General features: G+C 36.3%; 2 protein-coding genes across 2 annotated transcripts; one reads left to right on the forward strand and one right to left on the reverse strand.

Annotated features, from left to right (window-relative positions):
* Positions 1-8275: 8275 nt before the first annotated feature.
* Positions 8276-12965, reverse strand: bbs12 (Bardet-Biedl syndrome 12). The gene is made up of 2 exons (XM_039751229.1): positions 12887-12965; positions 8276-10340 (listed from the first exon to the last, which is right to left on the reverse strand). Exons 1-2 carry the CDS (start codon positions 12911-12913, stop codon positions 8304-8306), a joined length of 2064 nt encoding a protein of 687 aa, XP_039607163.1. The 5' UTR covers positions 12914-12965; the 3' UTR covers positions 8276-8303.
* Positions 12966-13116: 151 nt separating this feature from the next.
* On the forward strand, positions 13117-25739 carry cetn4 (centrin 4). The gene is made up of 5 exons (XM_039751231.1): positions 13117-13279; positions 15138-15293; positions 19122-19250; positions 20562-20699; positions 25438-25739. The coding sequence occupies exons 1-5, from the start codon at positions 13277-13279 to the stop codon at positions 25525-25527; spliced, it is 516 nt and encodes a 171-aa protein (XP_039607165.1). The 5' UTR covers positions 13117-13276; the 3' UTR covers positions 25528-25739.
* Positions 25740-27274: the final 1535 nt, after the last annotated feature.

Consider the following 27274-nt stretch of genomic DNA (forward strand, 5'->3'; position numbering starts at 1 on the left):
TCAATTTCATTGTTTCTTACAACTATCTTTAATTCCAACAATGGAATTTCTGCATAGTCTGTTTGCAGTTATACTACATGTCTCTTAAATGCTAGCTTATTACCTGATGTTACCATTCATTTTGTAAAGCACTTTGAGCTACATTTTTTGTATGAATATGTGCTATATAAATAAATGTTGATTGATTGATTGATTGATGTGGCGAGTGGATGGGGGTGGTACCCAGCCAGGACACCCAGAAGGACCGGAGGAGGGCTTACACCTCCTCCATAGCACGAGGGGGTGACCGCCCTGGTGGCTTTGGGGACCACGGGAACTGAGCTTAGAAGCTCAACCCTATAGGGTCCCATGGTCACCGCCAGGGGGCGCCCCGATGCCTGTGGAGCCCTGGCCATCAGTACTTCCACCACACCCGGAAGTGCTGGGAGGAAGAAGACCAGGGACACCTGGAGTGTTTCCGGGTGCGCAACCGGCACTTCCGCCACACCTGGGTGGGCTGGCGAAAGGTTATCGGGAGGCACCTGGAGCTTGTCCGGGTAAGCATAAAAGGGGCTGCCTCCCTCCATTCGAGGGCGAGAGTCAGGTGGAAGAGGACGGAGCTTGGAGGAGAGGAGAGGAGTAGAGGCGGTGAAGAGAGGCATTGCTGTGAGAGGCCTGGACTAAGGATGATTGGTGCAGGAGCACTGGGTTGTGCGAGGTATTCATTGTGTAAATAGTGTAAATAAAGCACGTGTGGTGACTTTAATGATGTCTGTCTGTCTGTGTCTGGGCTGTTCCCCACACTCAAAACACCTTTCACTACTGTCAAAAACAAAAGAACACACGATATGCTGCTTTACTTTGGTTGCTATTGAAGGTTGTGCATAAGGCTCATAATATTGAAATAATCTGTTGTATCAAATGTGGAGGTCATGTTGTATCAAAAGAATCTTATAAAAGACAGATTTGGAAAATAAATCTCATGAGCTGACATTCAATCTATGTTTATACAGTTAGATGAAACTACATGGAGGCAGATTCACACTTCCCTTTTTCATAAGACTCTGTGAGCTTGCAGGGCATATCAAGTTGTGATGCAGTACAGCACTTACACAGAAACAATACAGGGCTATTCAAAATGAAAGAGCAGATTTCAAAAATGTATTTCAAACAAACCGTATAAGACAGAAACACATTCCGCACATCACTGGATAGAGGAATGTTCAAAATTTGGTCCTATGGTCCTCAAGGTTGCATGCAGTGAACATGACCACCATATGTAGCGTGACAAACATCAAAAAGGTAGACCATTTCTTGCGACACACGAGTCAACTGTTCCCTAGTTATTGAATTCACAGCTTTCTCAATTCGATGTTGCAAATCTTGAAGATTAGCGGGCATAGGTGGAACAAACACTTTCTTTAATGTACCCCCATAGATAAAAAACGCAGATTACACAGCTTTGCATCCATGCCACCTTGCAAGAACAAAGATTTTGATGCACATCTTAAGTGCTTAGTCTATAATTCTACCAGGACCAGATCAGCTTTTTACCATGACATGTTACTACATGTGGATTGTGGGAAGGTATCAAACTCAGGTCCTTTGTGAAAATTATGCAGGACACATTTGGAAAACACCATGTGACATACTACTGTCAAATAAGAATTTTTTTGTACTGTTAACATAATTGATATGATTTGGGTACTAACTAGTCAATACTTTGGTAAAAAAATATCAAACTCATTATGTATGGAAGATTATTTGTGACAAAATGAAATGCAATCCAACATGTTAACTACTGTATGTTGAAATGCAATACTTGTGCAAGTGGGACATTTAATTTTGGCATGTTTTTGCAGTGCCATAGTTAAAAATATGTCAACCAAATGATCGAATGCTTTTCACAGCAGCACACAATTTTCGCGTCATTTTAAAATGTAATACAATGGCATATTGCATTTTAATTCATGTCCACTGATCATGTGTCATAACTAAAAGCAAATCAAACGTATTGCTTTTGCTTAGCAGCAGCTTTGTGTGTATTGCATTTCAATTCAAGACCACACTTTAATTGTTTTAAAACTAAAAGCAATCAAATGACCTGTCAAAATGTGGGCCAGGGGCATTAACAGTTGGGAACAGGGGTGCTCCAATCACGATGGTGTTGTACTTGGGAAGAAGGTGAAAGTTGATAAGGCAGGAAAGTGAAAGCTGGTGATCAAAATGACAATTTATTTCTCTTACGTGTTGAAAGAAGGGAAAAACTATATAATATCTGCTTATCACACAGGATTTGAATAAAAGGTTTTGAAGAAACCAACCTTGATGACGCTAACAAATATTTAATGATATGACACTAATAACCTACATCTCTAAAATTTAACATACTGTATATATAAACTAGGGCTGGGAATTGATTAAAAAATTTACTAAATCACATAAATGCATGTAATTAATCATGATTGACTGTATCTAATATTAAAATATGTAATTATAAAATTAATACATAAATCATGAAGTAAATACACAGCGAATCACAAACTTAATGTACAATAAACACAAAGGAATTAAAAAAAAAATGAATGTCATAGTTTAAACTTAAACAATAACCTGAAGCCAGAACTTTTAGCAAAATACTACTTAAGCAAGTACAACCTGAATTTGAATGGCTTCCTAAAAGGCAAGTTGAAAAGAAGGCAATAAGAAAATGAGGCCAATGTATGAATTCTCAAATTAGCATAGCATATGAGACACAGACGTGTCAAAGTAAAGACTGAAATGACTACTGACTTTAAATGGGCATACATTAAAACGTATGTTAAAACTCTACAAATGCTATCCTCAATTGCTCATCACCAAGAATGATTTGATAATTATACTCTACAGAAGTGTTTTTCAACTGGTGCACCAGGGAAATAACAGTGTAGTGCCCCTGGGTCCTGACCTGAGACAGAGACGCTGTTCATGTGGTCAAGACCTGTCTGAAGAGGATGGGACAATCTGCAGAAGCTGACATAAAAGCACAGTGATCGCTGTTTTGCATACACAGCACTTAGAGAGCACTTTAGCAGCCAGGAGACGTCCATCTGCCTGGGTACATGTTACCAGCGATTTTCACAGATCTGAGGGCCAGTGTGCATATGAGTAGTCTCTGACATCGTCTCAGGGGAGTGCAGTCAGAGAGAGGGCCTCCTGTATGAGTGGGCAAACAGATGAAGGAGCTGAGAAATGCATCTAAAGTGCTCATTAAGTGCTATATCTGCAAACAGCAATCTCCAAGCTGCTATTTTTGCTGCCCCCATCCTGCCCCTTTCGGACAGTTTAGCACGTCTAATAGACTTAATGCTTTTTTTTTGGTTGGTAGAATTGTAGTATGCATTGGGATTTTTTGGGTTACAATAAGTGTGCCATCACAGAAACAATACGCAAAACATGACTCTACCAAAACCGTTGCTTCTGTCACTCTAAACAAGATCTCCGTAGCTGCTATTTTGCTTAAAAACTAACACTGTGCATTGCTTCAATGGTTATGCTGCAAATTACCAAAGATACTGCAAACTGGAATAATGGGTAGGAATAATTATTACACTTCTATTTCATAGAGCAGGGGCATTGAATTAAAATTTAAACAGGTCTGATCAACAATTTTTTTTTCTGTCCTAAGGTCTGAACCTTACATTTGTGCTATGATTCAGATCCCTTTATATATAGTCATTGAATGTCTATAAAAAAACAATGTATAATTATCACAGCATTTTAGCAATACTTATTTTCAATTTTCAGTAAGGACTTTAAACAATATCCACTAAACGTATGTTTACCACCATAATACAGAAAGGTTTAGATGAGGAACACCTCTTTCCTCAATTGCTGCACCTATTGATGCTAATTGGTCATTCAATTACAGTACATTTAGTTTTGGCACAATTAAGCAAAGTACTCGAATTGAAATGCAATATAAATGGCGCAGCATCTAAGTGAAATGCAATATGTCTGCTTTTTTTTCCATAGTTATGGCATGCAAACTGTAGACATGAACTAAAATGCATCACACTTTATTATTGCATTTTAAACTGACAAGAAAATTTTGTGCCGTAGTAAAAAGTAATCAATCGTTTGGTTGATATGTTTTAAATTATGACACAATAAAACTGTCCATCCATCCTCCTACGCTTATCCGGGGTCAGGTCGCGGGGGCAGCAGCTTGAGCAGAGAGGCCCAGACTTCCCTCTCCCCAGCCACTTCTTCCAGCTCTTCCGGGAGAATCCCATGGCGTTCCCAGGCCACCCGGGAGACATAGTCCCTCCAGCGTGTCCTGGGTCTTCCCCGGGGCCACCTCCCGGTTGGACAAGCCCGGAACACCTCAGCAGGGAGGCGTCCAGGAGGCATCCTGATCAGATGCCCGAGCCACCTCATCTGACTCCTCTCGATGCAGAGGAGTAGCGGCTCTACTCTGAGCCCCTCCCGGATGACTGAGCTTCTCACCCTATCTTTAAGGGAAAGCCCAGACACCCTGCGGAGGAAACTAATTTCAGCCGCTTGTATTCGCGATCTCGTTCTTTTGGTCACTACCCATAGCTCATGACCACAGGTGACGGTAGGAACGTAGATCAACTGGTAAATTGAGAGCTTTGCCTTACGGCTCAGCTCTTTTTTCACCACGACAGACCGATGCAGAGCCCGCATCACTGTGGATGCCGCACCGATCTGCCTTGTGGTGGATGGCCGGCTTCATATTCCGGCCCTCACCCCCAGGAGGAGCTCTCCCGACAGCATGGATGTGTCCCGAATTCCAGCGGGGCATCATGGACTCTGTAGTTTTTATACCCAGCCCTGCTGGATACCTTGGGGACCACAAGGAGTCGCTGTAGGGAGGCTCATGGACTCGTATATGCCCTATAACCTGGAAGTACGTCATAATCCCGTGACAGGAAGAAACAACGTGCTTCCGGGGTGAAGATAAGGACTATTTACTCTGACCCGGAAGGAATAAGGAATTGTAGACTGTTGAGCAGGAACACCTCTGGGTCAGGGAGTATAAAGGATTGTGGGAGCTGGGTGGTAGGAGGGCAACGCGTCTGGGAGTTGAAGGATTGGTTATTGTTATTATTGGAGTATTGTATTTGGTTTATGAGTAGTGTGGAGTGGAGGGTGCTTAGTGCACATTATTATAATAAAACGAATAATTTTAGCACTTTTACCTGGTGTCTGGTGTGGTACCTGAGGGTTCAAGGGAGCGATAGGGCCCCCTACTATCACAGCCTGTCGATCTCATGGTCCATTCTTTCCTCATTCGTGAATAAGACCCGAGATACTTGAACTCCTCCACTTGGGGCAGGATCTCTCCCCCAACCCTGAGAGGGCACTCCACCCTTTTCCGGCTGAGAACCATGGTCTCGGATTTGGAGGTGCTGATTCTCATCCCAGCCGCTTCACACTCAGCTGCGAACCGATCCAGAGAGAGCTGAAGATGACGGCCTGATGAAGCAAACAGGACAGCATCATCTGCAAAAAGCAGTGACCCAATCCTGAGTCCACCAAACCGGACCCCTTCAACACCCTGGCTGCGCCTAGAAATTCTGTCCATAAAAGTTATGAACAGAATCGGTGACAAAGGGCAGCCCTGGCGGAGTCCAACTCTCACTGGAAATGGGCTTGACTTACTGCCGGCAATGCGGACCAAGCTCTGACACCGGTTGTACAGGGACCGAACAGCTGTTATCAAGGGGTCCGGTATCCCATACTCCCAGAGCACCCCCCACAGGATTCCCCGAGGGACACGGTTGAACGCCTTTTCCAAGTCCACAAAACACATGTAGACTGGTTGGGCAAACTCCCATGCACCCTCCAGGACTCTGCTAAGGGTGTAGAGCTGGTCCACTGTTCTGCGACCAGGACGAAAACCACACTGTTCCCCCTGAATCCGAGGTTCGACTATCCGACGAACCCTCCTCTCCAGAACCCCCAAATAGACTTTATAAAATAATACAATAAAACTGTGCCAAAATGAAATGTCCCACTTGCATAGGTATTGCATTTCAATGGAGTTAACATGTTGGATTGCACTTAATTTTGGTACGAATACTCTTCCATAATTATGTAGTATCAGATGGTCTTTGTAAAGGGCAAAGGTGGAAATTCTTGCATGCTACTCTTCATACTTTGAGATGATATCTCCTTGTATGTTAAGTTCTCTTATGTAAAAAACAATCCATTATGTGATTACTTGTTAAGTAAGAATTTTTTTTGTATTTCTCAGAAGTAGTGCATGTATTCAAAAGCAACATGAATCTTCACATTGCTTCTGTAAATAAGTTTTCACCTGTCTCTAAATGGTTAGTGTATATTTCAGACAGTGTCATAATTACCATTTATGATTTGTAAAGGTTTTATTCCCCGCTTATTCAGTGTGAGAACAAACTTAAGCTTTTCTTGGACAATATTAACACACTGTTGAAGTAGCACAGGAACTGGTTTCAGGCCAAATGGCACTTTGCTTCTAAATGCATATCAAATGTAAAAAAAATCATGTGATAAATGGCATATTTTACAGTATTATGCAAACCCAATTCCAAGAATGTTGGAACAGTGTGTAAAATGTAAAAACAGAATGCAATGATTACAAATTTCAAAAATCTACATTTTATTCACAAACAGAACATAGAAAACATATCAAATGTTGAAATTGAGACATTTTACTATTTCATGAAAAACATTAGCTCATTTTGTATTTGATGGCAGCAACACGTCTCAAAAGACTTGGGATGGGGACAAAAAAAGGCTGGAAAAGTAAGTGATACTAAAAAGAAACAGCAATAGAAACACTTTGCAACATATTAGGTTAATGGGAAACAGGTCAGTAAAATGATTGGGTACAAAAAGAGCATCTTAGAAAGGCAGGGTCTCTCAGAAGTAAGGATGGGCAGAGGTTCACCAATCTGCAAAAATCTGCACCTACAAATTGTGGAACAATTTCAGAATAATGTTCCTCAACAAAGACTTGCGGAAACTTTGAATATCGCATTATCTACAGTACAGAAAATCATCAAAAGATTCGAGAATTTGGAGATATATGTGCGCAAAGGACAAAGCCAAAAAGAAATACTGGATGCATGTGATCTTTGGACCCACAAGCGGCACTGCAATAAAAACAGGTATGATTCTGTCATGGAAATCACTGCAAAGGCTCAGGAAAACTAACAGAAATCATTGTCTGTGAACAATTTGTCATGCCATCCAAAAATTAAAGCTCTGTCAGGAAAAGAAGAAGCCATATGTGAACATGACCCAGGAACACCACCGTCTTCGCTGGGCCAAAGCTCTTTTAAACTGAACTGAGGCAAAGTGGAAAACTGTTCTGTGATCAGACAAATCAAAATTTCAAATTCTCTTTGGAAAGCATGGAAGCTGAATCCTCTGGACTAAAGAGGAGAGGGACCATCCACATTGTTATCAGTTCAAAAGCCTGCATCTCTGATGGTATGGGGATGCATTAGTGCCTATAGAATTGGCACTTTGCACATCTGGAAAGGCACCATCAATGCTAAAATGTATAAAAAGGTTTTAGAGCAACATATGCTCCCATTCAGACAATGTATTTTTCAGGGAAGGTCTTGCATATTTCAGCAAGACAATGCTAAACTGCATACTACACCTACCACAACAGCATGGCTTTGTAGTAGAAGAGTCTAGGTGCTCAAGGGGCCTGCCTGCAGTCCAGACTTTTCACCAATTGAAAACATTTGGTGCATCATGAAATGAAAAATACAACAAAGACGACCCAGGACTGTTGAGCAGCTAGAGTCCTATTACAGACAAGAATCTGACAACATTCATCTCCCATAAGTCAAGCAACTGGTCTCCTCAGTTCCCAGATATTTATGGACTATTATTAAAGGAAAAGGGGATGCTCCACAGTGGTAAACCTGGCCCTGTTTTTGATATGTGTTGCTGCTATCAAATTCAAAATGACCTTATTCTTTTTTTTTAAATTACGTTTTCTCATTTTAAACAAATGATATGTTTTCTGTTTTCTATTGTGGATAAAATACGAGTTTATGAGATTTTCAAATTACTGCATTGTTTTAATTTAGATTTTACACAGCGTCCCACCTTTTTTAGAATTAGGGTTGTACTTAAATAAATTAATAGTTTCAGCTTAAACCATGTACTCTTTAGTACACCTCCTACCTCAAACTTAAAAAATATAACAAATATCACTTTCCACTAAAATACACAGCTATCCCCCATTTAGCTACACTCTTAACAGTTTCAGAACTCTATTAACTCAACAGAAAGAAAACAAAGACATTTATTAGGTGTTAGGAGTCAGTCTCCACATACCCAGTTACAATTTCTGCATCAGTCTGGAGTACAAGCATTACCAGGTCTAGTGCGCCCTGCCAAGCTTCTAGCTTTACTGTAACATTGTCATAAACTTCAGTATTTCCTGTGTTTTCACAAGTAGGTTTACCATCATTGTCACAACCTAACACATTTGGCGTGAAGTGTGAAAACAAGCTCACATTCTTCTCCTTCTTCCTCAGGTATTCACTTATAGCTGTCAAGGCTTTCAATTTTGTGGTACATAAACCACTGTTGTAATACACTGTACTTATATAGTCTCTCCAGCCATTAGCCATGAGCTGCAGGATTAGCCTTGTATATTGCATAGCATCTTCTGACATGCTTACCAAGTTTGCCGTGGTCATGTGCTTGTGAACAGTTTTATAAAGTCTGGCAGGGTCTTCTTCCACAAGACTCTCAAGATACATGATACAAAACATTTCTGCATCACCAGCTCCAAGGAAAACGGTTTCCTCCTTAAGGGCATGATTAAGCCTATGTGCACAAGTCCAGAACTGATCCTCTAACATTTGAAGCTTACAGATTGCCGGAGAGGTAATGAAAGCTGTAACTAGCATTGTAGAACTGGTAGTTATTTTAAGAGCTGAAGATTCCTTATTCAATATTGTCTTCCAGAGGGTAACAGTTACACCATTGCCCACACAGCTCTCATCAAGTTGTGAAAAGTAGAATACTGGTATTCCACCTGTGGCTTCTGCTAGGTCTTCGAAAACTTCATGTTTCACTTTCTGGACCACAAGTATTCTGTGCTTTACACATGTTTCAACAAATCTTGTGGAGGTGATCCCTTGTATTAAAATTAAATTTACTTTCAATTTTAAAAGAGCTGCTAAAGTACGACAGTCCCAACTCTCTTCTGTGTTCATTTCTAAACAATCTGTAATGTATTTAACATTTAAAGTATTATTCAGTCCTACGTGTCTGTATTTTTCAGTTGCATCTCCATTAATAAACACCACACGCAAATACTGCCCATGAAATGATTTTGCCAAATCATATTGATCTGCCAACACCCAGCTAATAAAACCTGATGTTACACAGGAATAGTTTTCAGATAGGCCAGGGTACACAAAAGTCTCCAGCTTGCTTACATCAAAAGCAATTACAGCTCCACTAGTAGGTTCTTTCATTCTTGCAAGTTTTAACTGAAGTCTACAAGCATCAATAACTAACCTCATTGCATGTGAGCAGCCATGACATAATGACTGAGCTAGATACGTGAAGAACATTGATGAGCACATTGAATCTGGGACAAAATTTGGACTACCTCTGCATAGCATGGGTTCCTCCAAATTTTTAACAGAAAAGTGTCTGCTGTGTTTTAGCTTTAAACAATTATGTAAGCTTTTATTGCTTTTTAAATTAGTAGATAAAGGTGAATTGAGTTTTAACTGCTCTTCATGAAGTGTGACTTCACTTTCAGCTAAAGCAGATTTTTGTGATGAGACTACTACAGGAGATACTGACTTTAAAACAGTCTGTGACTTTTTACAATGAGTGAAGGCATCATTTCTAACAGAATTAAGATGATCATCTGGAAAGTCTGTTGTTCTAGTCCTCCAAGATATCCTTCTGCAGATGTCCTGAATGGACAAAGCACGAGCTTTGCAGGCTTCGATACACAATTCCAGTCCACCTGATATAACTGGCACAATCAAGGAGATATGAATACCTTGATGAAGGCATTCTAACACTGCTGAACTCCAGGCACCAACCATAAACATGAATGTACTTGAACCAGTCTTATAAACTTTTTGGTGTGATTGAACAGCCTCATTAAGTAGTTGCCCAGTAGCACAAGTCAGATCCATATTCTCCAAAAGGCGAAATGCAGAGCAAGCAAGAACTGCTTCATCATCGTTCTGCCCCACAATAAATTTAAATGATTTGTTAGGACCCAAAATTGTGCTTACACTTGCTGATAATGCCGTTAATTGCTGTAATCCAATGTGCTGTCTGTGCCTAATAACTTGATAATCAGATGCAATTTTCTGAAAATAAATGTAAAAAAAAATAGTGTTGTTAGTATGTACCAGTCATAGCAGTCATAACTGTTAAGGTGATAGCAGAACATAATAAATTAAATATCAGCAGCCATATAAATAACAGCCATTCATAGCCCAGGCCAATACCTATGGTACAGTACTGTATATAATGTCCACAATTTCTTGTAACTTTAATTTCACTTTTCATTTTACTTACTTTTTCCAATTATTCTTAAAATGGTTATTTCTAAAACACTTTGAATTACTGAAACTATAATCCAATAAATATATTTTTATTACTGTCATCTATTTGTAATAACTTATTTCTTATTGTCTACAAGATGGACCAGGCTAAAGTTGACATAGTAGAAGTGGTCTTTACAGTACAGTCTTCCATTTTCTTTAATCCAATTCGGGGAGGCAGAGTGGGTAGAGCCAATCATATCTGGGCGCAGACATGAAGACAAGCACAGATAGAACACTATAATTCTATACATGGCTCGGTTTTATCGTTCAAAAAAATGTAGCCTCTCTGATACACTTCACTGTTGTGAATACCATTTTATTAGATCCATTCTGAATCAAACAAGACAAGTGTACATTAGGCAGCATTTGTGCTTTTACCTTTTGACTGCTTACTTCCATATAAATGGAGGTTTGGTGAAATAGTCAAAAATGAACTACCAAGATAAGTTCTGATTCTTTTTGTATGATTTTTAAAACTATAAGAAAAGGGGATATTAGCATAGTGTCTGTGGAAAACCTAAATTGATTTTCAAGTTTTTAAATTATAATTTTTATCAGAAAATTAAGCATTCTTTTGCATTACGAAGTGATCCTGGATGACTGCATCCCAGCAAAGGCAGAACATTTTAGAACATGATATCTGCCCAGAACGCTAAGATCTATGCATTAAGGTCCTATCTTCTTCAAGCAAGTTACACTGTGTTTGCCTTGTTACAGGCCCCGTGCCTGTTGTTTATGGTCCATTTTGGTACAATGCTTATACCATATACCTCAAGAACAGTCCAACCTATGTCTAATGATAACTGGCACAGAAATTGTTTAATTAAACTGGGAATTTTGCAGTCTGTTTCATTTAGTCTTGTGATCAGGACTATTGCTTTTCAAAATTTCTGCATGAGTAGTTTTGGGGATGCACAATTTATTTAAATATACATATACACACACAGAGGCATACACAAGCACATGCACGCTGGCACACACATACACTCAAAAAAACACATAAGTGAAGACAGCAGACAACATGTTTGCCCTACCAGAGCATATACTGGAAGATGATGAGAAAACAATTAACATAGGACAGAGGCAAAAAGCCACGCCTGTAATGATCTGTCTGTCCACGCAGCATATTTAATTCTTTGACCCAATATTTTAGTTTCATATTTAAAATGATTTAAGTTGATTGAGTTTGCTTTTCATTAACCTCTACATTTATGTGTGTACATAAGACACATATACGTTAATGTACTTGATTATATACTATTGCATTATACTGTAAATCTTCCATTAAATGACCTTCTGTGGCATCACTAAAATATAACTTGGCATAACATAGTAAGTACTGTATAGAAAGTTTTTTTTGACCAATGTGCTTTCTTCCTGACTTGTACCTGCTTTTAACTTCATTAAAAATACTTTCAATGTACAAAAGGGAAGAAAAACTTTGCCTTTTCTCCTATTTGTGAAAAAAGCCACATTCGTACAGTGTCTATTGCAGCCTCTTCATGTCTGCAGCATTCCGGGCTTGTGTCCCATTTCCTGAGGTGTTCCGTGTGAAATCTGAACATTCACTGTGCCTTCCTCCTATACAGTATATATCCCCACAGATTTGCTGGATAGATTGACGGATGATCAAAAACTGTCCCTATTTGGGTGCATAATTTTATTGTTGGTCTCTTAAGCATACTTTCAAAAGTTCTCCTTCTTTGTAACTGATTAAGTGTATTGTTCCATAAATGAAAAACTACATTCCGGACATTCCGGGAAATCTAGGAAAAACGGTTATAGACACCGTCTTAGTGTGTAACTGACTGGGATTTACAACTTCTACATTAACTACACTTATCAAATGGGCTTTTTCTCCATTTATTTCTAATGTTTACTAACGCATACATGGGAATTCGCAAGAGCCTATTTGCATCCAATTCCAATACGAGCAATAGTTTCTTAAATACATACATACATAAATAAAAGTGCAACACGCAGCGTGAAACTACTTCCACGGCTACTCAGAAGGGTCAAAATGAACAGAAAGCTTATTAAAATCTCTTTGCGGGAGTCAATAGCGTTAGAGCTGTCTTGCATGAAAGTATTACGTGTGATATATTCTTTGTTACCTCAAAATGAAATGCGTATAGAAAATACCAATTTAAATGATAGACTAAGAATTATGAATAACGTATAAACAATAACTTCCCGTGTACTTCATAAGATGAAATTGTTAAATAAAATATTTTGATTTTCTTCTTTATATCAGGTTTATGCTGAAATACCCATTTTAGTAAGTATTATCAATACACCGTACAAACCTGCGTTCTAGGGTAAACTGGATCCATTTCTTGCTAATGTCGAGGATTAGCTGAGCATTTGCGCATGCGTACTACAAATTGACGGCTACGGCGGCAAATTGAGCGGTGGTTGCTTAGGAGACGCAGTAGCTACATGCAACCAAACATGAAAGTTGTTGCTGTAGCCCCGCCTCCCAATTGCGATTGGATATAAAGCGCACAAAACATGTCGCCTTCAGGTTTCACATCATTTCAATTGGTTATTGGCGACGTCACTTACTTTAATGACGCTTAAAGAACGTGGTTTTGTTTATTTAATGTTACATTTTTGAGTCAACGTATTGAGTAGTAATCTAATGTGGATACGACGCTGATTCTATTTATTTTAATACATTTTTTCGAAAGGCTGAGATGGTAAGTTAATATCGTTTAGGTTTAATATATATTTTATCCCTTCGTTAACGTAGTATTAAGAGAAAGTGCATATCACATTAACACTTTTTCCGAGACAAAGTTCAGTCTCTGTCAAGTGTTGAAATCTAAATAAATCTGTGTGAGTGTTTGTACCTAATATGCACATACTACAGTTAAGGTAATCTTTAAGTCACACAAAACATGCTAGGTACTTCTAAAATGTGGGTTTTTGAGGAAAAAATATTTTAACATATTCGATAAAATGTATGCTTATTTTAGAGTTAATGAAGAAAACACATTTTCAAGATAAGAGTGTTTTTTTCCCACTGAAAAGTAGGTGAAGATATACTTTGTGGTAATAATTTGTTCGTAAATATATGGTGATCAGGAAATCCATAATTCAGTGTGATTAAATTACATATTAATGTTATTATTTTTCAGGTGAATTGTTCATATTTAATCTTATCTGTTATTTGCTCTGTATGTACCTGTTCACATAGTTTAACATTTTTGAAACTAAGTTCTGAATTTTGACATTTTGCAACAAGTATCCTCTTTTGCCAGCATTTGTTCAGATGCTAGCCAATACTTGGGTTACCAATTGGTAGAACTGAATAAGTCTGTCTAATGCAAACCTTCTTTGAAAGTTTATTTTTAATGTCTTTTTGTGACTTTAACAGTATAATATGCTCAACAACTTTAGTGAAGATACTTACTAACAGCCTAGTCATCGGAAAAGTACAGTTTTTTTTTTTTTGAAACCCTGTAAAATAGATATAATCTGTATAAAATGTTTCAGTAATGGGTATGAGAATGTCCAAAAGTTCAGTTGTTGATTGCAGAAAAAATAAGTTAATATATCCTTTTCATACTTGCTTAGTAAAATGAGGGTGTGGCTTCCGTGCAGTACTTACAAGGCCTGTGTTACATACAATGGTGGTACACTCCAGACAGAGATAAACGCACCAAAAGAGTTTATGATTGCTTAATCTTAGATGGTTGCTATTCTATCATAGGTTTGACTCATGCACATGTCTATACACACAGTGCTAGTTTGTATCACCAATCAACTATCTATCACATGTGTGGAATGTGGGAGGGCAACTCGAGTACCTTGAGGAAAACCCACACAAGTTATGTGGATAGTCCATAGGAATAGTAGTAGGGCAGGGGATTCCAACTCAGGGCAGTAAAACATTCCTTTGAGTAATTTCTAACTGCCTAATTAGGAGTTTTCTCTTGTATCCCCAAACTCCCTCTCATAACGCTACTATTGACAAAAAAGACAAGTACTAAGATATGAAAATAACTGCCAATAAAATTGACAACCCAACATATTTATTTCAACAAATTGTTAGATGTTATTGTCCTTGTGTTTTGATATTTAAAAATTTAAAATGGTGGAATAATAAAAATATTAGATTAAACCATAGAAACCTTGTAACTCTAGTTCTTTGCACCTAATAACTTTAAGATCTTTCACATTTTGTATTTCCTTTAACATTACTGATGTTATTAAGTATTACATTTTTATATGCTTTAAGTTGAGAACATTATAATTGATGATTTATGTCTTTATTATTATCAAATCGTTACCACACATTATATTGCAAGATGTGAATAGCTCTATGTTTTCATTAGTCTAACAGCACTTTTATAGCTTTAGAGGTAGTGTTTTTCTGTATAGGCTGAAATAAATATAATGCAGATATAATGCAGATTTTAAGCAAAATGACTGTCTCAAGCAACAAAAAACAATCTTCATTATGTAATTAAATTACAGTTCAGCTTTTTTATAAAATTATCTTTTTGAACTAATAGTAATGGTTTTATATGTCTTTTAAATAATTTCTTTTAGGCTTCAAGTTTCAGAAAACCAAACTTTGCAGGAAACCAGAGGAAGAAAGCAACCAATAAACCAGATCTAACTGAGGAACAAAAACAAGAAATTCGGGAAGCTTTTGATCTGTTTGATACTGAAGGTACAGGTACCATTGATGTGAAGGAACTCAAGGTATAGTGGTTTTTGGTATTCAATTGTAAGGTTTCATTATACTGTCAGTTATTGTTAGGTTATTTTCTACTTTCAAATGTACTACTGTGAACTTTTTCATGTGCCTACTGAAGAAAAGTATTTTTACAGTATATTCACTATAAATTTGTATTTACATCCAACTAAAATGTAAGCACACCTTCCACATGTGATTTTTCACCAAAGGTTAGATGTTTCTAATATTAATACATATTTACTTTTTTACACAATTGTATATTTTTGAGTTTGTTCGACTAAAAGGTTGAGAAGAAAAAGGGAGCTTTATTGATCAAATAAAGATTCCAAACAAAGACCTCCTTCCAAAACTGAACTTGAATGATCAGAATATTATTGAGTTACCTATATCTCAATGCAGTAAAAACTCCTCATTTCTTGATATCCTTTCACAGCTTTGCACTCTGTCCTTTGAACCTATGCCTATACTCTTCTCTTGAACTCTATAAAGCACGGATTCATTGCAACCTGATGGACCCAGTATCACTGTGGTGCAGACACTACAGAAATGGCTGGTGGGATTAATTGCATCAGTCTTTTACAAGTGTCTGAATTTCAGACATTTTGTAAAATCACATGTTCTCCTTCCTTATGAAGATGTGTGTTGTTTTACGTGTAACAGTGATAAGTACTAGAAGTCATTATTTTTTTCTTCCTTTAAAGACTTGTTGGAAAAAAAAGTGTAAGAAATTGTTACAGTGACAAACTGCATGTTTGAAAATATTTTCTGTTGCTTGATAAAAGCACACTGCCAGAATGCCCTTCCAGAATTAACATCTGATAAAATATGAATTAATCAATAGGAGATGGATTTACTCTAAATGGAAATTCTTTCTGGCACAGCTGATTTTCGTTCGCAGATTTAATTTGGGACTGAAATTCTCTACATTTCCATAAGTAATAGTAAATAAACAAATAAAATTTGAATGAATAGATCCCCTCCACACACACCTGCCGTATCTGTAATGCAGCTGTGATGAATATCCGAACTTCCTTAACACTAGAATTACCGAAGCCTGCGTAAAAACTTGTAATCTCGGCCCACCTTAAATTCTTTCGCAGCTCTCCGTCAGCATCTTTTGTGCTGTAAATTATGTCGATCAGAACAAATGGCTTGCTATCCCATCCCCTCTGCCCACCACCATAGCTCAATTCACAAAGAAGGTTCTCAGTGCTTAGTGTTTATCATGGAGTAAACTGCCTGGAGTTGTAGAGGGTAAATAATATATCATCATTTGGAATACATACATTTCATGTATGTTCCGTGTCTACAAAAATCTATGTAAACCCATTAAGTTCAAGTTCAAAGTTTATGGTCATATGCACAGTAAGGAAACACATTACCCTGTACAATGAAATTCTTTCTTTGCTGTCCACACCAAATGACAAAACCAACGTATAAAGATGAACATAAAAAATAAGTAGCAGATGGATAATAAGTAACAGTGGCAGCATAAAGTATAAAAACAGAATAGAAGTGTAAAGTGTAATGTGCAGGTAGGTGTGTGATGGACGAATACAGTCGAATACAGCTGTGTGAGGTAGATCGAATGAGGTGAACCATGGTTAAACTCCAATCAGTTATTTAGGAGTCTAATGGCATTGGGAAAGAGTTCTTTAGCCTGGAAGTCCTGCATTTCATGAAATGATATTCACTCACAGGCAGTTGCACATTGCATTGTCACGAACACGGAATCAAAATTCAAAGCGATCTTGAAAAAAAGTTAATTCCAACTATTGTTTTTACTGAAGTTTTAAAGTAAAAGTGAAAATAATGCATATGTAACAATCTCTTAATTGTATATCTGGTTAACCAAACCCGGGGGTTGGTCAGCAAAGCGAGACCCCCCAGTTTCTGTAAAAATCTAAATAATAAAAAATTGAACCTTGTACCCATAAAGTATTAAGTCACATATCCTCATCTCTACCCCTGAGCCACCACAACCAAACTACTGACCAAATATATATATATATATATATATATATATATATATATATATATATATATATATATATATATATATATATATATATATATCTATATATATATATATATATATATATATATATCTATATATATATATATATATATCTATATCTATATATATATATATATATATATATATATATATATATATATATATATATATATATATATATCTGCACATCCTTCTGGCGGCTGTGTGAGTTTTTCATTTAGTACTTCAGTTTTCCTACCACAGATTTCCTTTAGTAGGTTAATATGCAACTGTGAACTGGCTCGGTATAAGTGAGTGTATATATCTACGAGAATGCACCCTGGCAATTTAATTGGTTTTTCATCTCCGGTCAGTTTCACCTTCACACTGCTGAGGAATACACCATCTCCATGCTACCCTGGATGCTTCTAGAAAAAAAAACTTTAGCAACAGTGAAGCAACTTTATTTACCAATTGGCCAATATAAATTGCTTAAAAGTGTATTAGGTCTTTTTTTTGTGATGAAGTTTTCATTGAGATAAACCAAAATAATCAACTATGTCCAATCGTGATAACTTTCAAGATTATAAGATGTAAAAAAAAAACAAAACACCAACTGATGCCAACCTGCCCCGCCACTTGACTAGTCACCACTATGCTGAGAGAGAATTGTAAGACACAATCAATCAATCAACACTTATTTATATAGCACATTTTCATAAAAAAAATGTAGCTCAAAGTGCTTTACAAAATGAAGAGTAGAAAAATAGAAGACACAATAAAAAATAAACAAGTCAACATTAATTAACATAGAATAAGTAAGGTCCAATGGGCAGGGTGGACAGAAAAAACAAAAAAAAAACTCCAAAAGCTGGAGAAAAAAAAGGGGGATTCCAGACCAAGAGACCGCCCAGTCCCCTCTGGGCAAAACCACTATGCTGATAGAGAATTGTAAGACACAAAAAGGTCAGTTGGAGTGTGCAGAGCCACGAGAGAGAGGGTGTGGCAGCCCACTACTGAGACAAAAAGAAAGGAGGAGAGATTAGATGATGAAACAAGCTCCTAGCAACATGGAGCTTCCCACTAATTTGGTGAATGAGATCCAGTCTCGATATATAGCTGGAAGATGCATTATTCCTTAGCGTGGAGAGTTCCATGTGTATCATATTATAAAAAAGAATTTCCAACTATCATTTTACTATTATTCATATCTACAAGATAGTCTTGTACAAAATTTATATTCTCTTCTCAAGCCATTTCTTTGGATTACATAACTTTAAGGTAATAAAATATATCAACATTTTATTCCTTTCATAACCACAAATGCAACACTTCATTTTTCTCACGTGTTTATAGAGAGAATGTAGAATTAGTTTTATAGTCTGTCTAGTCTTAATAATCCATGTTGCCTAAGATTCAGAATTTCAAAAAGGGGGAAACCTTTCTTTTTCCTTATGTGGGAAATCTTTCTTTGATGTAATTTCTTACATTTTATTTGGGGCATGGCTTTGTAAATGTTAGCTGTGAAATGCATTGTTTACCAATCATTTATTGAATCTGTTTATTTTCCATAGTGTTAAAGAGAAAAACATTATTTTCTTGAACTTTTTGTAAACCTTATCTTTTGTTTTGTTTGAAAGTAGATCCTTGTCTTTCCAATGCAATTGTATAATCAAACTTGATCAATAATTTTTACTTAAGTTGTTTCTTTCAGAAAATGTGCACTTTTTTCCAGATATATACAATACATTTTCTTACAAACCGCTGTAGTTTAGAAATATGTATTAGTATATTGTTAAATATCTTTAGTAAATTTAACATGTTGAATTTATTTCAGGTTGCAATGCGTGCACTAGGCTTTGAACCTAAGAAAGAGGAAATTAAGAAAATGATTGCTGATGTTGATAAGGAAGGATCTGGTACAATTGATTTTAATGACTTTCTTTCCATGATGACGCAGAAAATGGTAAGTATTTCAGCAGGTTTGAAATAGTGTAATTGTGAATGTGCTTAATAAATATAATGCAATTCATGTTGTAACCAAGTTAAGCAGTGTAATAATTAATGCATTAACTATACATTAGAAATAATAAATAAAGTGATTTTAAAAATTAGTTTGATAAAAATAACTTTTCCCAAAATGTTGATGTTTTAAAATGTCACTTTTGTTTGTGGTCATATATAGTAACTATCAACAATGCATACCAGAGAATTACCTATACATTTACCTTTGAACATTTAGTGGCATCCAAAAATTAGGTTGCTTCATACCTCTTGGGAACACATGATGATTAATCTTCACCAATTACAAGCTTATACACCCACCAAGCAATTTATTAGGTACACCTGTTCAACTGCTTGTTAACACAGATATCTAAACAGCAAATCACATGGTAGCAACTCAGTACATTTAGCCATGTAGACATTGGCCAAGACAACCTGCTGAAGTTCAAACCGAGCATCAGAATGGGGAAGAAAGGTGATTTAAGTGACTTTGAACATGGCATGGTGCATAGTAGTTGGTGCCATATGGGCTGTTCTGAGTATTTCAGAAACTGTTGATCTACTAGGATTTTCAAGCACAAACATCTCTAGGGCAGAAATGCCTTGTTGATGCCAGAGGAGAATGGACAAACTTGTTTGAGCTGATAGAAAGGCAACAGTAACTCAAATGACTACTTGTTACAGCTGTGGTGTGCAGAAGAGCATCTCTGAACACACAACACGTTGAACCTTGAAGCAAATAAGCTACAGCAGCAGGAGACCACACCGGGTGCCACTCCTATCAGCTAAGAACAGGCAACTGAGACTACAATTCACACAAGTTCACCAAAATTGGACAACAGAAAATTAGAAAAATATTACCATTGTCTGATTTTGGTTTCTTCTGCAACATTCAAATGGCCTTCACAGTGACCAGATCTCAATCCAATAGAGCACCTTTCGGATGTAATGGAACAAAAGATTCATATCATGGATGTGCAGCTGACAAATCTGCAGCAGCTGTGTGTTGCTATCATCTCAATATGGACCAAAATCCTTGAGTAATGTTTCCAGCACCTTGTGGAATCCATGCCACAAAGAATTATGGCAGTTCTGAAAGCAAAAGGGGGCCCAACTAGGTACTAATAAAATTGCCAGTGAGTGTATAGTACCAAATTATGTTCTGTTAAGATTGAGAATATGGTAATAATTTAATTTTTGAAGGTCCATTTATCATTTTGTTTAATTTGTAAATTGTTTAATGTCCTGCTCTTATGATGTTGGTTTTTATCAGAGTGAAAAAGACACAAAAGAAGAAATTCTCAAAGCCTTTAAATTGTTTGATGATGATGGAACTGGGAAGATATCTTTTAAGAACTTGAAGAGAGTTGCTAAGGAACTTGGGGAAAATTTGACTGATGAAGAATTGCAAGTAAGATAAGTTTCACATTTTTTTTTTTTTTTTATAAATAGGTCATTAATTTAATAGTGGGGAAGTGGTAAGGACTATTCCCATATAGCTTCTGAATCCCAACCCTATCACTGCTTGAGTGTTTATACATTCTTCCTTTTGTCAATGTAACCCCCATTTAACCATGTAAGTGAGGATTATGCATGAGTGTGTCCTGTGATGGAGTTGTGCCAGTCCAATGTCAGTGTCAGTGTTGGTGTTTGCCCTAGGCTGATGTTGCTGAGTGAAGCTGTAGTCCCACCATGGTAAGTTGGATGAAGAACAGTGTGCCGAGTGACTTTAAAATGTCAAAGCTTACAAATAAAAACAAAGTACACGGGCTAACTTGAAGGTTGTGGCTATAAACCACTTATCTTGCACCACTGAAAGTCTATTTATTTATTCTGTTGATGTAAAGTAACCTTAAAATAATGATGGTAATTTGAATATGGACATTTATCAATATGGCAGCATGTAACATAAGGACTTATTAAAAAGTAAAGATATATATTATTTTAAATAAATTCATAGTGAGAAAATGTATGTGAAAATATAATCCATATAAATATTTTTTATTTATATTTTTCAATATTATACACAATCCTAAAATGACATTTCAAAAATGTAATTTTTATTTAACATCGAATTCCAGTAATCTACAAAAGTCACTTAATGCTTTGCCTTTTGGCAGTTGGGCATATGCTATGTAGGCGCATTCATTTTTTTTTTAATTTTTTTTTTTTAAAAACACATTTACACCAATTTGTTACAAAGATTCCATTCCTGTGAAGGAAGCTCTCTGCACTGAGGTGATTTTAGATGAAGGCACTAACAGTTCTAGTCTGGTCACCATCTGGAAAGACACAGGGCAATTTGTCACCCTTACTAATTCCATTCACCTCGGTCTTCAATAAGATATTAACACATTTCATTGCGATATGATTATTGTCAAAAATGAGCAAAAAAAGAAATCGCAAAGAATTTTTGGTGCCTGGTGGCAACCATAACATTTTAATTCATATATTTGTGATGATTTGTTTCCATGACTTCCAAACTATCAGCTCTAGAGAACTGAAATCGAAGAAATAACATTTGAAATACAGGTATTAAAGAACCAAAGAAAATGATAATCCGACAGAATGTTTGAAAAAAAAAAGATGTAGCTAGTTACATTTCTTAGCTTCATTGTTTTTTCTCCCATGATTAGAAGATGTCGCAGAGTATATTCTTCAATGGAAATTTATTTCATTTATGGCCACTGAGTTTTCTTAGTTATGCTGGCCATCAAAGAGTTCTCCACTAGGCAAGGAACACCCTAAATTCATATTTAAATTCAAATGATTTAATCCGTACCAAGAATTTTTACCCAACAACCACTCATTCTGAAAAGAAATGACACCTGTCATGATACATGCTTTTTTAAGTGAGATTTTACATTTGTTGCTACATTTGACATTTGTGGTGGCTCTTCTGGATTTGTATGCTGTCTCTTCTGCAGCAACAAATACTTTAAGTCTTGTATTAAATCATTCTTATGATAACATACTATTTTCACCGGTTTGTATGTTGATGGTATGATACTGCCATCATCCGTAATTCTGATCTTCATTCACAGGTAGATTTTATAAGTGAACCTGTCTGTATTTTCACTCATTTTCACTCATCCTGGTTTAGCATAGCTGGTAATTGGTTGGGACTTGGTATATACATTTAGTATATCCTTAGTACATATACTATATCAGGGAGTTTTATGGCATCCTGCTTCTTTAGCTTTTGGTGTGCTGCAGGTGTTACCCATGCTAATGTACCGACAGTTTGAATGCAAGTAGTCGGTTGACTCCTTGCAGGGGCCATGAAAGCATTGATGCAGTTGTATCAAAGCTTTGTCTTCTTTGTCCTGCATCTTTCTTTGGTTATATGTTTCCTCTTGTGTTCATTGTGTTGTAGTCATCAAAGCTTCTAATTGCTTTGGATTTCTTTTCCCGTAGTACTTCTCTGTTATATGCATTATGATGATTTGACAGAAGTGGTGTAATGGTGGGTGCCAAGTCTATTTTGGTCATACTTGTTTTGATGGGCAGATGGAATTCTTGATTTGTTGATTGGATCTGAATTGTATGTGGGTTGGTTATTTAGGTGGAAATCATATGATTGGTACCTGGTGCTTGTGTTGCCAAGTGAGGAGGGTTCTGTTGTGATATGACTTATCCCAAGCATTTTATCCTAGAAGTTTTTTTGCAGCAGCAGCTATCTGAGAATTCCAGAGAAAAGAATTTTCGTCACTGCCAGTCCGATCAGTCGTTGATTAAATCTGCAATTGCACAAACCCATGACCTTAAAAAAACACACAAGCAAGACAAATGCAAGCAAGCAGTTAAACAATACATATAGCACTGAATCCTGTGATGATTAGTATGGTAAAAGCTAGGTTTATTTAATTATTTTTGAATTACACCACATGGTAACTTACTACACTCACACCTGCCAACTATATCATCTTCTTGTTAAGAACACCTCTTGAAGACTGGAATATTAAATATTTCTACAAGAAGCCAGAGGCTTGATTATACTTATGTCACGGGCTAGATGTGACCCATGTGCTGTAGTGTGTAGACCCCTACCCTAGGCTAATACCTTCAACAAATGCTAATTGCAGGCAGGAATTCGCAAACCAGGAGTGTCTAGTCCATGAAACACGACAGGAGGTGTGGTTTAGAGAGTCTTTGACCAAAAGAAAAACTCTCAGGAAGTTTTAGTTTGCTATTCACAAGATGCATTTGCTGATGTGAAGTGTGCCTCACAACAAAAAGATCTCACAAGATCTACAATTAAGAATTGTTGAGTAGAATAAAGCTGAAAAGGGTTACAAAGTAATTACAAAGAATAGTTAGGCAAACTGTGTATAAATGGAAATGATTTATTACTATGGCTGCTCTCCCTTAAAGTGGGTGCCAGACAAGATGATTCAAAATTACAATGCAGAATGCTCAATAAGGTAAAAAAGAACCCTTGAGTATTAGCAATTGGCTTGAAGCAATCATAGACTCATGAACTGAGATGTTAACGTGTTTCAACCATATAGAAAGCATTGATCAGGTATAGTTTCCAAGAGAGGAAACCAAGGGAAAAGCCACAGCTCTCCAGAAAACAAGGTGAAGTATGGCAGAGGGAGCATCATGATTTGGGGCTGCATTGTTGACTCAGAGCCTGGACAGCTTGCCATCATTGAGAGGAAAATCAATTCTCAAGTGTACAAAGGTTTACTGTAGGCTGTAGGGTAATGACAGGGAGGCTGTCTGCCAGCTAAATGTTAATAGAAGTTTGGTGATGCAGTAGGACAATGACATAAACATCAAAGTAAATCTATTACAGAATGGCTCCAGAAAAAGAAAATCTGCCTTTTGGAGTGGCTAAGTCAGAGACCAGACCTTAATCTGGAGTGAACAGCTCTCTTGAGGTCATTCCACTGCATTTCTATCAGACATCTTAAGAATATGGCTAAGCTGAAGCAGTTTTATAACAAAGAATGGTCCAATATTTCTCCTGAACATTGTGCAGGTCTGATCATCAGGTACTGAAAGCTCTTGTGCCAGGTTATTTCTGCCAAATGTTGTTGTACCAGTTATTAAAAACCAAGGGTTCACTTGCTATTTTCCCAGCACATTGTTCATCTTTGATGGGTATGTTCAATAAAGACATGAACAATTGTGTGTTATTAGCATAAGCATGTTGCGTTTGTCTGTGACAAACCTGTGACTTTAAGATCAGATCACATTTTGTGACCTTTTAAATAGAAAGCCAGGTCATTCCAAAAGGTTCACATACCCTTTCTTTTCAATGTATACACTATAACATAAAGACACATTATTGCCTATTGCAGTAACACTTTGATAGTGTGGCTTATTCTACCTCCTACTGTTTAATGTCTGAATTGAATTAAGTAGTTTTAAGAAAGTTGTGTGTTTTTTTTTTTTTTTTAAATTTTATTTTAAACACAAGGAGGTTTTTACTGCAAAGATCTGTCACCAGTCTTTTGAAGGACTGTCTTCTCTGAGCATTGAGAATGCTTAGAAACTTTTGGTTTTTACACATTCGTAACATGTTACAATTTTTAAATTTCTTGAATATACTGATGAATTAAGGATTGAAATAAGGAACATCTTTTCTAGTGACCCTGTATAGCTGTGTATTTAAAAATTTCCCCAAAACATTATTAATAGTCCTTCATATGTGATCTTTTTTTTCACTACCTAAATAGCTCAACCATCATTTGAATCAATTTCACTATGTATGCATTTCTGTCCTTTCAGATAACAAAAAGTCCTCTTTAAGCAAGGCATGTCTAACTATTAAAGGAACAGCCTTGCCAAACTGAAGTGGCCATGTGCACAGTATGCTCAAGTTTTGGAGTGTACACAGAAAATGTTTGGGGGCTTATGAGATGCATTTATTATTTAATAATTAGACTGTGTATGGTTATCAAATCAAATGTACAGTCCATTTTTCATTTGAATTATTAAATCAAGGAAATTCCCAAATGACTGAGTAATGAGTAGTTTGAAATTACTGGGTAACTTATAAGGTAAAAACATTAGGCTACATAAAGTTTGCAGCAAAGTTTAAAAAAAAAAAAAAATAAATTTCTAAGGACATAGCGTTATGCACAGTAGAAAGTGTACTTCTTTCTTATGTATGAATGTCTTTTTTTTTTATTAATCAGGAAATGATTGATGAAGCTGATAGAGATGGAGATGGAGAGATAAATGAACAAGAATTTTTAAGAATCATGAAGAAAACAAGTTTGTATTGATTAAAATGAGTGTGTAGGTAAAGGTAGTATTTATAGCACATATAGTTTTGTTGAATAGATGTTTATTTATCTTTACTGTTTCTGATATTCTTTGATATGTTTGTGTTTAAAACTGTACAAACAGTATCTTGCCAACTTAGCAAGTGTAAATTAAATTTGTATTTTTGTAATGCATTAGGAAAACAAAACTTAGACTTGTTATAAGTTCTTTGTCAGCTCAAGAAAAATACCCTACTTACAGTTTATCAAAAGCTGTGATCTGCAACAAAAATGCTTTAAAGTTACGAAGAAAGTGAAAAGGCCTGTATTTCTTGTTTTTTGTTTTGTTTGTGAATATGTCCCATTTTGTAGTAATTTACAGTAATATCTTTTTTTATTTAAAATTTTTTTTTTATTGTTGCATTATCTGCAGATCTATTCTGGTTCATTTGCATCATTCCTGGAACATGAAGCATACACGATGTACTGTAAACCTAATTTTTGTTTCTATGAAAACTTGAAAAAAAATAAACATTTCAGGCAATTTTTTGTTGTAATGTGGAGATGAGAAAATGACGACCCTTTTTTACACTTGAAGTTTAATCTGCATTTAGGTCTATTCTTTATTTTGCTTGCTGTCTGAGTTTTGAAATTGCAAGGCTAAATTAAGTGTAAGATTACTTAATACATTTTTTTTCTATCCTTGCGAATTTTGGATTAGTTTATCCTTTTCAATGTTCCTTAATGCTTTACACTGACTGTGCTCTCAATATGCACTTAAAAGATAATAATTTTATGCAAGGACTAATTGGCAGCTTTTCTTATACTGAGTGTAGGAATTTTTAAGTTTTAAATGCTTGTAATTCTAGTCCTACCCAAAATGTATTTGTACTGGAATCAATAACACGCAACCAGTTGCTCTATAAATGTTTGGTTCTACATAGATAGATATTAAACATTTATTTTGTGTGGTGTTGCGTGTCATATGAGCTCTGTCACGCACACTCCTCTTATTGGAATGCAAGTTACATTTTCAAATTTATTCTTCATCTGCACTTGTATCCCTTAGTGGCAGAATATATAATGAAATATTGGATTTGTACCGGGCAGTCCAAGCTACTGTACACCATTATTTTTCATGCCATTTCCAAGCTTCACACCATTATTTTTTGATGTCCACAAAGTAACACTTCAAAGTAAAATGCGGGGTAATAATTTCCCTGATGTCAAACTTGTCGAAGCCACACTCTTGAGTTGATGATTTCTTTCAAATGAGCACTTTAAAATTATCTAAGGAAATAATATTTTTTACATTTGTTTTTCTCTGTACTTTTTTGCTTTTTCAGGTGATATCCTCTAACTACTGATCTTGTCTACTTTGAATAAAATTTTTTTATATTTTTAGCTTGCTGAGACTATGCATAAATGTGTGAATTGCTTACTAAAGCCCAAACAGGAAACAAAACTGAATACCACCTTCCTTTAAACCTATTCTGTGAAACTAATGCTAATAATGTGCCTTGTCGCAAATAACTAGAGCTTGTATGTCAAACAGGCTTTGAAAGTCTTAAAAAGTGTGAAAATTGGAGCTTAATTGATGAATAAAGGTACAAGTTTACCAATGTGTATGCGATAATACTGTTAAAATGTGAATGTTCTTTACAAGTTCAATTCTGGTTACTGTTCTAAGTTAAAAGGTAAAAAAAAACTTGTGACTTGTAAACAGTACCTAACATAGCAAATTAAATTTCTAAACTGTCTGGCACAA

Source organism: Polypterus senegalus, chromosome 4 (genome assembly GCF_016835505.1).
Source record: "Polypterus senegalus isolate Bchr_013 chromosome 4, ASM1683550v1, whole genome shotgun sequence".
In the NCBI taxonomy this organism is placed as follows: Eukaryota; Metazoa; Chordata; class Cladistia; order Polypteriformes; family Polypteridae; genus Polypterus; species Polypterus senegalus.

Excerpts from the sequence above, each read along its gene's own strand:
- bbs12 (XM_039751229.1), bottom strand. The coding sequence starts at position 12,913 with ATGGATCCAGTTTACCCTAGAACGCAG. Across the intron at positions 10,341-12,886 it reads CAGTTTACCCTAGAACGCAG|AAAATTGCATCTGATTATCA; the intron begins GTTTGTACGGTG and ends ATTTATTTTCAG.
- cetn4 (XM_039751231.1), top strand. Across the intron at positions 15,294-19,121 it reads TTGATGTGAAGGAACTCAAG|GTTGCAATGCGTGCACTAGG; the intron begins GTATAGTGGTTT and ends AATTTATTTCAG. Across the intron at positions 20,700-25,437 it reads TGACTGATGAAGAATTGCAA|GAAATGATTGATGAAGCTGA; the intron begins GTAAGATAAGTT and ends TTTATTAATCAG.